Source organism: Gopherus flavomarginatus, chromosome 1, assembly GCF_025201925.1.
Source record: "Gopherus flavomarginatus isolate rGopFla2 chromosome 1, rGopFla2.mat.asm, whole genome shotgun sequence".
NCBI classification, from domain to species: domain Eukaryota; kingdom Metazoa; phylum Chordata; order Testudines; family Testudinidae; genus Gopherus; species Gopherus flavomarginatus.
Genome location: NC_066617.1, coordinates 245,936,573 through 245,951,744, shown reverse-complemented (window position 1 = coordinate 245,951,744; position 15,172 = coordinate 245,936,573). Strand labels below are relative to the sequence as shown.

The 15,172-nt window shown below is 44.0% G+C and overlaps 1 protein-coding gene across 2 annotated transcripts in view; it reads right to left on the bottom strand.

Annotated features, from left to right (window-relative positions):
* Positions 1-246: 246 nt before the first annotated feature.
* The window catches only part of SLC9A7 (solute carrier family 9 member A7), a 126,179-nt gene continuing 111,253 nt past the window's right edge, over positions 247-15,172 (bottom strand). For both annotated transcript variants that reach the window (XM_050919695.1, XM_050919696.1), the window contains 2 exons: positions 10,839-10,944; positions 247-2,099 (listed from right to left, as the gene is read on the bottom strand). In XM_050919695.1, coding sequence (XP_050775652.1) covers positions 1,851-2,099; positions 10,839-10,944 — 355 coding nt within the window. In that variant the 3' untranslated portion in view covers positions 247-1,850. The remainder of the gene's footprint in view (positions 2,100-10,838; positions 10,945-15,172) is intronic.

Sequence of the window (15,172 nt, the reverse complement as noted above, 5' to 3'; positions counted from 1 at the left end):
TGTGTGACCTTTCCAGTTCCACCACAGAGATGGAAGGTCTAGCTTTAGAAATCTTTTACTGCTTTGTCCCAGGATGCAGTCATTAATTTGATTCTTTCAGACAGATCAATATTTTGTCTTAAAGAGGGAAGAAGTAGGAGGTAGATCACTGTATTTAAAATAAACCAAACTAGACAATCTAAGTGTTGCTGTGCAATATGAACTTGTAATTTTAAAGTTAGCCCATTGTTTAGTTGAACCAGTCACTTAAGGAAAAACACAGAATGGATTTTTATTCATAGACAAATTTTATGGGAAAGGAACAAACTGAAGTGGCAGGTAAAAAAAATGCATTTTAGCAAACTGATATTACATTTTAATAGTGGGCCACAAAATGCCAGTTTAAAAAATAACATTTTCTAAACCATTTTGAGCCATGAAAGTAAAACTTTACACCATTTTAAAGCATGCTTTCAGTAGCTGAGCTTCTATTTAGGAGGTAATAGATTTCAACTATTTGCTTTAATACAGCAGAGGTCACTAATAGCTACTGAGCTGGGAATTAAAAAGCCTTAAGCAATAAGTTAAAGCAAGTCTACATGAACATGGGCAAAGTACTAAGCAAAGACATTTTTCCCTTTTCACATTTCAGATGGGACTATAGTGTGTATACCACTTGCACAGTTTATATATTGTGTGGTGCCTCGCTGAAAGTTCACATGTACTCTGCAAAAGAGAATGAATATAAACACCTTTCTTCAGATCTAATAACCACAAATGGTTAAATTTATAGTATTATCTTCCCCTTTTGAAGTAAAAACATTTGCAGTTTAAACCATCACACCTAACAGGCAATCAAAGCAGATTCCAGGATACTTCCCATCTCAGTATGGAACCTTTTAGTTTCATGTATGTTCAAATACTGCTTTCCAGCTTCACTTAAGTAATACCACTATCTGCTCTATCTCCCATCAAAAAAACTGGGTTCTGGCTTCCTTTATCTCATTTTTAGCAATCTAATGAGAGAACAAGTGGTTTTTTAAATCACAGAGCCTAGAAAAGGGCTTGAGTCAGGCATTTCAGTCTTGGACACTAAGAAGTTTTCTCTTGTGGTGTGCTACAAGATATGCTAACAGTAATACTCAAGTTGTCCAAAGCTAGGGGACTAAACAACATTCACTGCCTCCCTCTTTAAATACTGAATTATTCTAAACTGTACCTACTACATGTTGCCAGTGAGGAAGGTGTGCTGTTTTCCCTTTTTCCTGAAGTAATTCAGTGCAGTTTGTCATATAGTAACAAATCCCAGAAAAATGTCGCATTCATGCACCTGTAGTCCTAGTACATACTGTTCCCTTTTATACATAGTTTCAAGCTTTCTAAAGAGCAATTTAACACTGGACCACCCAAAAAATCAGACATGCACCTATACCTTTAAGTCTCAGAATAACTAACTAGACTTTTGTTTGGGTTTCCCCTTCATCATTCCCAAACCAAGCTAGAACTCCACCCAGCCAGAATTAGCTTGGTTCTGCTGGGTAACATTCTCACATACCTCTTCTCAGAAGGGTGCTGCAGCTGAATGACAGAACTGCAGGATGCTAATTCTACTTAGATACAGTATGCAGTTTTGTGAGAAGACACTGACCAATTTCCCCATTTCTCTAGTTTAGACATTTAAAAACCCACTGTCAGCATCTTGAGTTAAAAAAAAAAAGTCAAGGTTGGTGTCTTCAGACTTTAGTAAAGCCACTTATAAACAGACAGGTTAGTTCAATTCTGTAAGCATTCCCACCTCAACTGACACCGGGGCCTGCAGTATTCCTTGATCCATCCACGGGGCTACCGCTGTATTTTTACTGAGGCAGCAGTCATGCATTGTCTTCCAAAGGAAATACTAGTCGGGTGCCCCTGCTTGTAACTTCATTATCTCCCATTCCCAGATCATGTTCCAATGCCTCCTCTGAACTACTTTTTGTTTTCCTGCCATCAAGGCTAGTGGGAGCAGTGCGGGAGCCCGAAGAGCCATTAGCAGTTATTGTCGTATCACCATATGTCAGAGTGAGGTCACCATCATTCAGAATAAAGTCTGAATCCTCCTCTCTAAGCTGCTCCTGATTCTGAAAAAAAGAGCATCCAGTAACACTTGGTTAATATTTTCTTTTCATTGTCATAAAATAGCTGAACAAAGGGGTCTACACTTACCAGTCAATACATAAGAGTTAACAGTCAAGATATACTAGAAAAACCTGAACTACTAAATTCTTGAAGTCTAGCCTACGTAAGTAAAGCTAAAACTTTAAACCAAGTGGTTAAACATCACCTTACTGTTCGCAGTAAAGCTACTGCTATAATTGTAGGGGTTTTTTTTGTTTTTTTAAAGTTTAAAACCGTGAGACATGGAGCAACTATGGTTGGTTCTTAGCACTGAAGAGTCACTACAAAATAGTATTATGGAAGAAAGCTAATACTACAAGAGTCTAAAAATCTAGGCTAATTTTTTGCAGGCCAATATGCTAAATTATAAAGTGGGGTATAAAGTCTAAAGAAAAAAGAGCAAGCCAAGATTACCAAGGAGAACAAAGAATAACAAAGCACGTACAAATATTAAGCTTCACAACACACATATGATAGGTAAGTACTACTATTCTCATTTTACAGATAGAAATGCTAACATATGAAGTGACTTGTTCAGACAGAGAGAGAGAGAGAGAGTGTGTGTATGTAAAACGAGGGATGTGCAAACTGATAAAGATTAACAAGTCACCAGCACCAGATGCTGTACTCCAAGAGTTCTTAAAGAAATTTAAGAATGAGGTGACTCAGTAAGAAAAATATGAACATATTAAAACTAGCTACCAGACTGGAAAGCAGGGCATGTGTGTGTTAGTGTGAGTGAGTGAGTGAAAGAGCACTGAGGGCAGTCCTGAGAATGAAGCCAGTATAGCCTAATAGAGTACAAGGTAAATTAATTTAACTGATATTAAAAAACAAAACAAAAAAATCATGATAGCAGCTCATATAAACTTCCAGTTCTTCTGATTTCCATAAATCCTTTAAGAAACTGATTCACAAGAGGCTATGAATACACTCAGTCATCATTGGGTGAGATGCAATGAACTGCTACGGAAAACAGAAAGTAGGAATAATGGCTAATTTCCAATACAGCAAAATGGGGCAAGGGACTAAAGTTCTGTGTTAAAACCAGTGTTCAATAGGCTATTGGAAAAGAGTGAACAGTACAGCTGGTCAGAAAACAGCAACCTCCCCCCACCCATGCACTCCCTTCCCCCAAAAAATTGAATTTTTTTTAATTCCCCCCATGAAATTTCTGTAGAAAATTGACAAGTTGGTGAAATATTTCAACTGAAAAACAAATTATTTTGATTTAAATGGTGCTGTGGTGTCTCACGGTACTTAGAATAGAATATCAAGGTTGGAAGTGACCCCAGGAGGCCATCTAGTCCAACCCCCTGCTCAAAGCAGGACCAATCCCCAGACAGATCCCTAAATGGCCCCTTCAAGGATTGAACTTACTACCCTGGGTTTAGCAGGCCAATGCTCAACATTCAGATGTTTTATACTCCTATTCTCCTTTATGGACTGGGCTCTCTGACAGACTACATTTTCCATGATGCACCATGGCCATGGACTCCTATGATACACCTCCCCCAATCATTAAGAAGAGAGAAAGTAGTGCATTCAAACTGGAACCACAGTGCCTCATGGAAGTTGTAGTTCAAGTGTCTTACGCTCCCATTCTCCACTATAGGCTAGGCTGATTATTAGACTATATCTCCCTTCAGGCACCACTTTCTCCACTTCTGGTGATGGGAGGTGGTGTGTTATAGAAGTCATGGGCTGTAGTGCATCATGTGTAAGGATATGATTTCATCACAGAGGTCCCTGATTCCATGACTGACAGACCTTGGACTTCTTTTGGTTCAGCTGCATGGCAGGGCTCAAGCTGTCAGTCCCCGGGCTTCTGTGAATTTTTGTTTATTACCCGTGACCTGTCAGTGACTTTTACTAAAAATAATTGTGACAAAATCTTAACCTTAATCATGTGAAGTGTAGTTCAGCAAGAGTCCTCAATGGAGAGGAGAACAAGAGCACAGGACTGTTGCACTGGGGCTCCATTTTTAATGGAAATACCCTGGTTTTTTGGTGTTTTGATGAAATACCCACATTTTCCACAGGAAGATACTACACCGAAACTTCATCTAGCTTAAAATTTTCCACTGAAAAAACATTAGATGGAGAATGGTCTGCTAGCCCAGGCAAATGGTGAGGTAGCAAAACTTCAGATGATACAAAATATAGGTTAGTCAGGACTGGAGAAGGATGTGATTAATTAATTATTTAGGAGAGGTAAGCAAGACACTCCTATTTACCATGTTGTATAACTAAGGCTGCGAGATTGTCATGGATTCCATGACTTTCCATGACTTCTGCAGCAGCCAATGCAGCTGGCTATGGGGAAGCTCAGGCAGCCCCTGCGCCAAATGCACTGGCCACTGTTGGGGCAGTTTTGGGCCACTGTACCCCCCCAGCCCTCCCTCAGCAGCAGAATTTGGGTGTGTGGGGGGGAAAGGGGTTGGATCATGAGATGAGGTGAGTCAGGCTCTGGATGGCACTTACCTGGGGCCTCTCCAGAAGCAGCAACATCCCCCTTGCTCAGCTGCTAAGCAGAGGCATGGCCAGGCCGCTCTGAGTGCTGCCTCCACCCAGAGTGTTGGCTTCACAGCTCCCACTAGCTGGGAACCATGACCACTGGGAGCTGTGGGTATGGTGCCTGCAGGCGGAGGCAGCACGCAGAGCTCCCTGGCCATGCCTCTGCCTAGGACCTGAGTGAGGGGGATGTTGCAGCTTCTGGGGAGCGCTGCTCAGAGCCTGCCTCACCCCACCCTGTGCCCCAACCCCCTGACCCCTCCCACACACAAACTCTGCTGCTGGGGGGGGCAGGAGGTGCAGAGCCTGGTAGGGAGCCTGTTGGCCCCGCCAACCCCCCAGCCCCATAGCACCAGCAGAGGTTCCGGGTCATCTACCGTCCCCTCCCCAGCACCCAGGCTGCCTTCCCCCAGCACCTGTTTGGCCCCCAGAAACCCCCTCCCCAAGTTTTATTCACTAGTATTTTCAGTAAGTCATGGACAGGTTACGGGCCATGAATTTTTGTTTACTGCCCATGACGTGTCCATGATTTTTACTAAAAATACCAATGACTAAAACGTAGCCTTATGTATAGTATAAGAGGGTAAAATCAATGATGCTGCAAGACAGAAGATTTAAGACTAAAGTATTAGACTAATATAGAAGAACTTGATGTTTGTATGAATAAGAACATCCAATTAGACTGAATAGAGAAAAATAGCTTTTCAGAAGGTATATAAATGCTTATATTGACCAATAAATGAGGATTGTGAAGAAAACAATAAATCATTTAACAAATTATCTACTATAAAGCTTCTTGCATCTTCCCCTGAAGCATCCAGTGTTGGCCACTTCTGGAGACTGACTAGGTGGACCACATGTGCCTGATCCAGCTTGGCAGTTCCTGCATTGCTTTTGGCTCTCATCCTATGATTTTGCCATAAGACCATACTTACAAACTTATAAATGTGATCAATTTTAGGGCAAACAAATGAGTTTTTGCCACATATTTAAGAAGCACCACCTTCTATAACCCAAGAGACTCTTGTATTTATCCCACCTCTGTGATTAGCATTTGCAACCAACAGGCCATTTATTTATTTAAATGTTTTTTTCTGAACAATCCAGGCTTCTATGAAAGTTGCTTCACAAATGATGAAACTTGTTTTCACAGAACATGTACTCTAACAATTACGTTTAACATGTAAATCTGTGATTGCATATTTCCAAGCAGAAAGAATGTGTGAATGAACCTACTGTGCTTCAGAAGGATCCCAGGCAACATGAAGAGAAAGACGGGAAATGTATCCAAGTGGATCCCTGGGGACTTGAAATTCTTCCAAGAATAACCCTAAATTGGCCTCTATAATCCCCTATCATTCTGTGAAAGGAGCAGTTTGAAGTCACTCAAGATATACATATTTTACTTCACTGTTAACTCATTCAATTTGTCCGTTACACACACACACACACAAATTCTGCCTTGAGCTATACACTGCAATGAATTCACTTCAAAGAATTTCACATGCAGTAAGTCACAGTAAAACTTGGCTCTTAAGACTATCACACTCCTGGGAAAGGGTGCTGGGGTTACTAGTGGTTAAAAGATTAGAACCTATTTAAGATCACTAATTACACAGGCAATCTCCTCTGCTATCTACTAGAAAAGAACTGGGAATGCAAAAGATATGTACATGTCACGGTTTATATGGTTTTTGTACCAATAGCTGCGGTTTAATTGTAACTACTATCACCACTTTTTACCAGCACAAACAGTAGGTGTAATTTAAATGACCACTTCTGATGCGAAGTTTTCAACTGTAACAAACAATATCAAGTAGTATGAGCACAAAAATCTGTGCTACCTTAAATTTGGTGGAGAATGCACTCTGTCTTAAAGATTTCTATTAAATAATCAAGCAAAATTCTGTACACCATCATGGAACAAATGCATGCAAGTCTGCTATAAAAACAAGCCAATAAAAACGTGGGGGGGGGGCGGGGAAACTGAGAATTTCTGCACAATTTTATTCCTGTTTGTCAAAATTTCAAGGAAAAAAGACTTTCCAAATTTTGAAATGTGAAAATATTTGACCAGCTGTAGTAAAAACCTATTGCCAGGTTTTCATTACCCTGAAAAGTAATTTAGCTCCCTCTGCTGGTTTTACGCCAGAGCAGTGCTCTGTCCTTAACACATCCTGACATCAAAAGTATGAGTGTCCAATCAAGCAAGCTGTTAACAGAAATCCTTTGATAAATGTAGCTTCATTAGAATGAGCAGACAATAGCACGTAGCTGTGTTTTCAAATAGAAGAAAAAAAGATTTGGTAGGATAAGCCAGTTTAAAATAACAGCAAATATTATAAACTTTTATAGAGATATTTTTAAAGACTTAAAAGGCAAACACCAGGGGTATTGTATGGGTTATTTATTTTTAAAATAATCAGCTTCAGTGTGGGAGGTATAACAAAGTTCTTTTAAAATTACAATTTGTTCCATTACTCCCACTTGTGTTAGTAAACCAGCATTTGAGGAAGTGAGGATTAAAGCTTCTGGGTGGGGTTTCCAGAAGCAATCAGTGTTAGCTTACTTCTCCTTCACTGGAGTCAATGGGAGAACTTCAGTGAGAGCAGAAGTAAGCCAGTGCTGACTGCTTTTGAAAAACATCCAACTCTGCGTACCAAGGTTTGCTGCCTCAGCACCTCATGTCCAAACCACTTGCATTCAAGTGGTAAGGAGGCCAGTAAATAACGTTGGAAGCCATTATTTGCATTCCACATACAAATGGGGTTGCTTGACTGCCAGCAAGGTATTCAATCCCTTTTCATCTAATTAAAATGCATTCAGTGCACAATGGAAAGCATCCACATGTGAAAACAGCAAGGTAATTTTAAAACCAGCTATGGAAAGGAGAGGCTGCTTAAGTTCCCTCTAAGCTGCGCCTACCAAGGGCCATGCAGGCGGGGAGAAGCACCTCTCCCCCGGCCCCAGCCTCGGAGCTGCTGCCACCAGGGGACAGGCACCTCCCCCCTGGTCCCAAGCTGCTGCACAAGAGAGCACTAGAGGGAGTCCTCTCTCCCCACTGCAGCCCGGGCCCCAAACCCCTCATCTCCAGCCCACCCCCACTGCCTAGCCTGAGCCTTCACTCCCCCACCCTCTGCCCCAGCCCTGAGCCCCCTTCCACACTCTGAACCCCTTGGGCCCACCCCTGCCACACACTGCCTCCACATTGGTGTGCATAACAAAATTCATTCCGCACATGGATGTAAAAATAAATAAATAAAAATGAGAGGGAACGTTGGCACTGTCTGCCCATTACTTCAGAGAAGGAGTACCGGCAAAAAGGTTGTCAAGTATCAGAGCGGTAGCCGTGTTAGTCTGGATCTGTAAAAGCAGCAGAGTTCTGTGGCACCTTATAGACTAACAGACGTATTGGAGCATGAGCTTTCGTGGGTGAATACCCACTTTGTCGGATGCAAGGGTTGAAGGGTAAAAGCAATGTGCTCATGCATGGTCTCACCACAACCTGCAGATCATGATCTCCTCAGGCTAAGGCCTAAGGAGATCTCAGAACTGGACCTAATTTTAGTAAGTAGCTTTACTTCTTCCTTTTGGAACTAAGTTTTTGGCTGTGTTAGTAATGCATTTTTAAATAAGTCATTTATTTTATTCTTTAATCCTCTCAACTGTACTATTTAAGTGTGCTAAACTGAGGGCACCATCACAAAAGCATATGCATTACAGGATGATCTCTTTGTTCCACAACAGACAGGACTCTGTTTCAATTGAATTCCCTGCACCTGGTAGGGAAGGGAGAAAAACATCCTCTGGTTTGAAGTGTATGACAAGCTGGAGAGCTTACATGGCTGTCGCAGAACCACTTACCTACTGAAAGTTGTAGTATAAGGATAAGTATAGAACAACTCGGGGGTTCAGAGCTCTGGCAGAGATGCCAGTGTATAAAGGTTAAGGTTATTAGGCTTTTTCTAAATCTAAATTTAGGAACATGCCAAGGCTACATCTATACCACCTACCACTGTACAAGAGTGAAAAGCACTGCAGTGAAAAAGCACACTGCGTCCACACGGCTGTGTGTAGCAATACATGTCAGTGAAAGGCTCTAGCAGGGGGAGGCAATGGGGAAAGCCTGAACCTTTCACTGCTGTGAGATCCTTTTCCTGTTGCTAGTCTTTTTCCACTCTGGGGAAAGGCTCCAGCCTCAGGGGGGTGGCAGAGCCTTTCCACACTGCTGTCTGGGGAAGGGCTCTGGCAACTGGGAAAGGCTCTAGCAGTGAGGAGGCTAAGAGTATGTCTACACTACCCGCTGGATCGGCAGGGAGTGATCGGTCTATTGGGGATCGATATATTGCATCTCATCTAGACGCGCTATATCGATCCCCAAATGCGCTCTTGTCGACTCCGGAACTCCACCAGGGTGAGCAGCGGTAGCGGAGTCGAGAGGGGGAGCCGTGGCCGTCGATCCTGCGCCGTGAGGATGGGAGGTAAGTCGGAATAAGACACTTCGACTTCAGCTACGCTATTCCCATAGCTGAAGTTACGTATCTTGCATCGACCCGCCCCCTACTGAAGACCAGGCCTAAGAACAGCAGTATAGACGAGAAAGCACGGGTCGGGCTCAGAAAGAGCTGTGTAGAGAATGTACTCGAGTACATATCTATGCCTTTCAGGAGTGTCTTTACTCCCCTAAGCTGTGCCTCATGGTCTACTCTGCTATTTATATCCGTGTGACGGGGGCGATTCGGGTACGTTCACTACATGCTACCACAGAAGCAAGCAGAGAAAAAAGGGACAGAAAGAGTGATAGTTTCACAGTACAAGAGTTCCATAGCTGAGCAATTTGGCTTACAGATCAAAAGTTGCATCTTCATGAGAGTTTTTGATATACAAACAGTAAATCATCAGCTGATTAGGTTAATGCCCCAAGAGGAAAACCAAAAAACTGTGCTGATTCAAATGTACTACTAGCTACTTATTATTTTAATTAGAAGTTTAAATTATGTAAAATAATAAGAGTAGAAAATAAAGCCAGACTACAGAGCTAAATGAAATCCAAGACCTGCATGCTCAACTAGTTAAAGCCTTAGTTAACGGATAAAAGGTGAAGCTGAACTATAATCATCTTCGAGATAATAAAAGGGCTGCTGACAGTATGCTAATTGGTTTGATGGCAGCCTTCCAGCCTAAAACCTTTTTTAAGATTCCTAATGGCATGCCTATGATGGGAACAATGCCACTTTTAATGCCTACTGACAGAGAACAATTAGTGTCATGGGAATTCACAAACTTTTTTAGATCTAAAGTTTGACTTCGAAATGAAAAATGAGTTTCTAATGTGTGCAGAGACGGTGGAAGAAAGTTTTTCAAAACTTCTGCTGGAGGGTTATACATCTTTACTAGAAACAGGAGAGTTCTTAACAGTCTGCGTCAAGAGTACGTAGCACGACACCCCCACTTAAACACCAGAGAACCTACAAGTTTGAATTTGGTCACATTTAATACTAAGGTTCCATTTATAAAGCATTAACAGATGTTCTAAGCAAATTCAACTTGAGGAGTACGAGTTAGATTGTTGCAAGAGCATCAGTAGAAGGGGCTGGTTATTTTAAAAGTTATGAAAGCAGTATACTGACCTGTTGGTCTATCAATCTATAAACATTATGAACAATTCATGAATTATTTATGAACAGAACCTTATTAAAGTGTGGGAATAAGGAGAAGGAAGTGTTTTACCAAGTTCTGCAGATTGCCTGCTGAAGGTGGATCATTGGGCTCTCCTAAGAGACACTAAAATGCAACCCCCAAAATAATGAACAGAAATCTTGGTCTTGTCTTAATCGTTTTGTATTTAAAACCAGAAGAGATACTTTTAAGGGACTGAACAGTAGATAGATTGTTGACTGGGCTTCATGGCCTCCTAATATCATGAAATGTAAATACTATTTGTGTATGACTTGAAAACATCATAGGCTAGATTCTCAGCTGGTGTAAGTCAGTGAAGCCATAGGAGTGACTCTGGTTTACACCAGTAAACGATATTGTCCTATGGATTGGGTCTCAAACCTTTTGCTATCATAACTTAGCACGATGTAGCACTTGCAACATCTTTCAAGTCATGTAATTTGTCCTGTAAAGGAAACTTTTTAGTGGACTGTAGAAAAATGAAGTTAATATTTTGCTGTCATACTTACATCATAAACCTGTGGAGTAGTCAAACAGCGGGCCAGCAGACCACAGCAACTTGGAAGGGTTGTAGTTAGTGGAGGGCCACTATGCGTGAGAATGGGCTTTAAGTAACTTTTAAAAAACAATTAAGGAAAACAGATGTGTGCTTGAAAACCACTGTAAAAACAAGATGTTGTAATATAAACATTCCAGTCATTGATGCATAGTCAGTTCAAGTACTCTGTGTTAACTGATTACATTAAGAAAAAATCAGTTTTTTGTTTTTTTGCTTAAAAAAATTAAAACACACCAAAATGGAAAAAGACTTTCCCTTTAGTGAGCTTTCTCCATGATCCTGCTGGAATCTTTTCCCCTCCCACATACTTCCAGCAGAGGACTGGACTACTCTCTTCATTCATTCATGAAACAATAGCTGGATCCATATCTGGGCACTATCTGGAACAGACAGAAGAGAAAAGCGTGTACATCTGGAAGAGCGTTAGTTTTCTGTGTTGACAGGCTAGGAACATTTCTGTAGAGGGGCTCAGGAAGGACAGACACGTTCTCCCACAATCTGCAATCAAACAATTTCTAGAGTGATTCAGTTTAATATGGCACTAAGAACTAAGCAATAAAGGCAGCGCTGGTGCTCATCGCTGACCGAGAACGAGCGAGGGCAGGAATCACAGACCTTGAACCTTGCCATCTTCAGCATTATGCAGTACCCAAGCGTGAGAGCTGGGGGAGAGAATTGGGAGGCCAGTAAAATGGCATCCCAAATTCCTTAAAACTTAAAAACTACTACAAAGACAACAAAAATACAAACAGACTTTTATCTGTGTTTTAGAAAACACATCACACGGGACGAGAGAACAACAGAGGCTCTGACTTAGACCATGCAGTGGTGAGAAGGAACTGAGGGTGCAGCTGGTCTGCTCCGCCCTTTATCGCCTGGGACAAAACCATGAGATGGAGCCAGGCTGCATGCATGGACCAACAGACACTAGTACTTCCAAATCTCTGACTCCAAATGCAAGGTGTATGCATATAACTAGGGGTCTACTTAAATCACAGAGAAATCTCATGATTTTCACGGGTTGGTCATGGAATAAATAGCAGATTTTGTGGAGGTGTTACACAACCATGAAATTTGCTATTTATGCACAAGGTGTGATTTCTCCACAGCATTTCTCAAACGAGACACCCAGACCCAAAAGTGGGTCACAAGCCGATTAGGGGGCCGTGGTATTGCCACCCTTACTTCTGCACTGGCTGTACCTGAAGTTGGGGTGGTGGGAGAGTGGTGGCTCCTGCCCAGCATGTTATTACCACCCTTATTTCTCTATAGCTGCTGGTGGGTAAAGCTGGGCTCCTGGCCAGCAGCTGCCACTGTCCCTCCAGAGCTGAGTGGTGGCGGACCAGGGAAGACCATATTTCATGGTCCATGACACGATTTCTATGGCCGCAAATTTGGAGGACGTGTATGTGTAACCCCTCAGTGGAATACAATTGGGACCATCACTCAAAGAAGAAGAATCTCCTTTTTACTTGTGAAACAATCGAACAAATTTCATTTGTTGAGAGAGCTATCCTGCGACTACTTTAAACTTGGGATTCAGAGGTGACAGGCTCAGGGCTGCCCAGAGGATTCAGGTGGCCTGGGGCAAAGCGGGGGAGCTGTGGCGCTTGTACTCACCCGGTGGCGGTCTGGGTCTTCGGCGGCATTTCGGCAGCAGGGGGGCCCTTCAGTCGCTTCACATCTTTGGCAGCACTGAAGGGCCCCTTGCTGCCAAAATGCTGCCGAAGACCTGGACTGCCACCAGGCCAGGGCTCGCGGGGCCTCTGCGGGGCCCGGGGCTAATTGCCCTCTTTCCCCCCCGGGCGGCCCTAGACAGGCTTCTAAGTGAGCTCAGTGTATTAACCAACTCCAATAAGCAGATAACATTTGTACTGAACTGCACTCACTATAAACCAATTGCTCCCTACCCAGTCATTGGTGCTGAACAGCACATTTTAACCGTGCTCTTTGTGAAACTAAAAAGAGCCAATAGCAATAAGAAATTCTATTTCTGGATTCCAATGTTTCATCAGCACAAAGCCTGCAAAGATCTTTCCCCAGCCCACTAGCTGCTACTGAGAAAACAAGTGCATTAGAAGCCAATCTCACATTCAAAATTCAACTGTAACAGAGTGAACAAAGCTGCTTTACATTAATGCTCTTCCTCTCCTGCACCTGCTGGGGACTGTGCTTGTGCCAGGGTCAGACAAGAGGAAATAAACACTGCCAGCCAACCTTGAGGAGGGGGAGGGGTAGTTTAGTCAGCTCTGCTTCCTTCTTAAAAAGGCAGCTAATCACTACCACATACTCTGAATTATTTCCCAGCTCTCTTCACAGTGAGCCTCACAACAGAGTGCTAAGTAGCAGTACTATCAAAGCAGTTTGGCCTAAAAATTGACCTACTGATGCTTTGACAGAGGCTCCTACCACTTGAAAATTGTCTCTTAAGGATTACAAACATTTACAATTATTTCAACAAATCAGTGTATGTGCTCCCTTAGGTTACGTCCACACATCAATGTAAGCCTGGGCTCGAGCCTAATCTATCTTGCAGCCACACACCAATTGTGCTAACATAGGGTTCGGACCTACGGTCCCAGGATGCTGCAGAGCCCTGTTACACAGGGTCCAAGTCCTGTTGCTTTCCTGGGTGCACACGGCCTCAGCTTGACTCGGGTCTGGGAAGTCCTCAGACGTATCCCAGAGTTCCCGGCAGCAGAGGGGCAGCGCTGCAGGCAGCTCCTGCCTGGTTGAGCACACTTCCCGTTCCTGCTCCTCTCACAGTGGTGACAGCTCCTGCTCCGGCTCCTCCTCATGGCTGCACAGAGCTTGCCTGGAGCAGGGAGCAAAGCTGACAGGTGGGAGGCAGCTCCCAGCTGCCAGGGCATTGGGAGTCAGCCCTCTCCCAGCCATACTGAGCCGGGAGCTCTGCCACTCCCCCTCCCTGTAGGGCAGTCGCTTGGTCCCACTCTGTTCTCTGTCCCTTGCTCCTAGGCCTCCCCTGACCCCCCTGGGGCTGCGTGTACAGAGTGTGCACTGTGAGGGTGCTGGGTGGGAGCCAGCCCCAAAGCTTCCCGGGGATTCCTTAGTCCTGCCTTCCAGGATGCAGTGGAGGCAGAGATAAGGAGTCCCTGGGGGGTACTGGAGCACACTGCACCTCATGCCCTGGGATGCATGTCACCACTCTGCAGCTGGCAGCAGCCAAGGTATGTGTGTGGGTGGGGGGGGGGGGAGTGTTTTCCCTCTGAAACCTTCATTTTATATCAAACTCCAAAACAGGCAAAAATAAATAAAAATAAATAAATAAATAAAACCAACCAAACCCCTTCCTTGAACAGCCCAGTGTAAAAATTAAGAATTGCCAAGTTTCATGTTAATAGTTTGACAGCCCTGGACACTGACATCCTAATTACAGGGGCACGTGGAGAGGAAGAGTCAATTCTCAGATTAGATGGCAGATCAGTATAAAGCCTTCTCAAACTGCAGCCATTCCACTGAGAAAGCCACCAAAGGAGCTAACTGTGCGGTTTATGCAGTCGGTTGCACCCATCCATCGCACCGTCACAGTTAGGAAACCAGGGCTGGCAGTAGAGTTTTTCCCACAGTGCAACACATTTGTAGGGCCAGAGTGTCAACACTCATAGGCGGCGGGTTATATTGGCTTGAGGTGCCCGGGGTCCAGGAATATTCAGGACCGGGTGCCCTGCTCCAGCAATATTTGGAGCTGGGTCTCTCCCCCAGCTCTGCCTGGATTGGGTCCTGGCCCCCTCAGGTCTCCCCACACCCTGCCGTGTCCCTGCCTGGAGCGGGTCCCAGCCGAAGCGGATCTCCCCACACCACTCCGCCACGTCCCTGCCTGGAGCGGGTCCCGGTCTCTGCCTTCCACCCTCCCCCTGCTCTGCTCGTGCTGCCAGAGAACAGCTCCCAGCAGAAAAGACGGTTACTCACCTTTGTAACTGTTGTTCTTCGAGATGTGTTGCTCACATCCATTCCAGTTAGGTGTGCGCGCCACGCGTGGACGTTCGTCGGAAACTTTTTACCCTAGCAACTCCAGTGGGCCGGCAGGTCGCCCCCTAGAGTGGCGCCGCCATGGCGCTCGATATATACCCTTGCCGGCCCACCTGCTCCTCAGTTCCTTCTTACCGCCGTGTCGGTCGTTGGAACTGTGGAGCGCGGCATAGCTGTCCTCCACGTCCCTAGCTCTCCTTGTTAACTACCGTTATTACTACAGTTGTTAGTTAGTCGTTAAGTATAGTTAGTTAATTAGTTGTAGTGTAAATAGTATTTGTATATAGTTGTTCG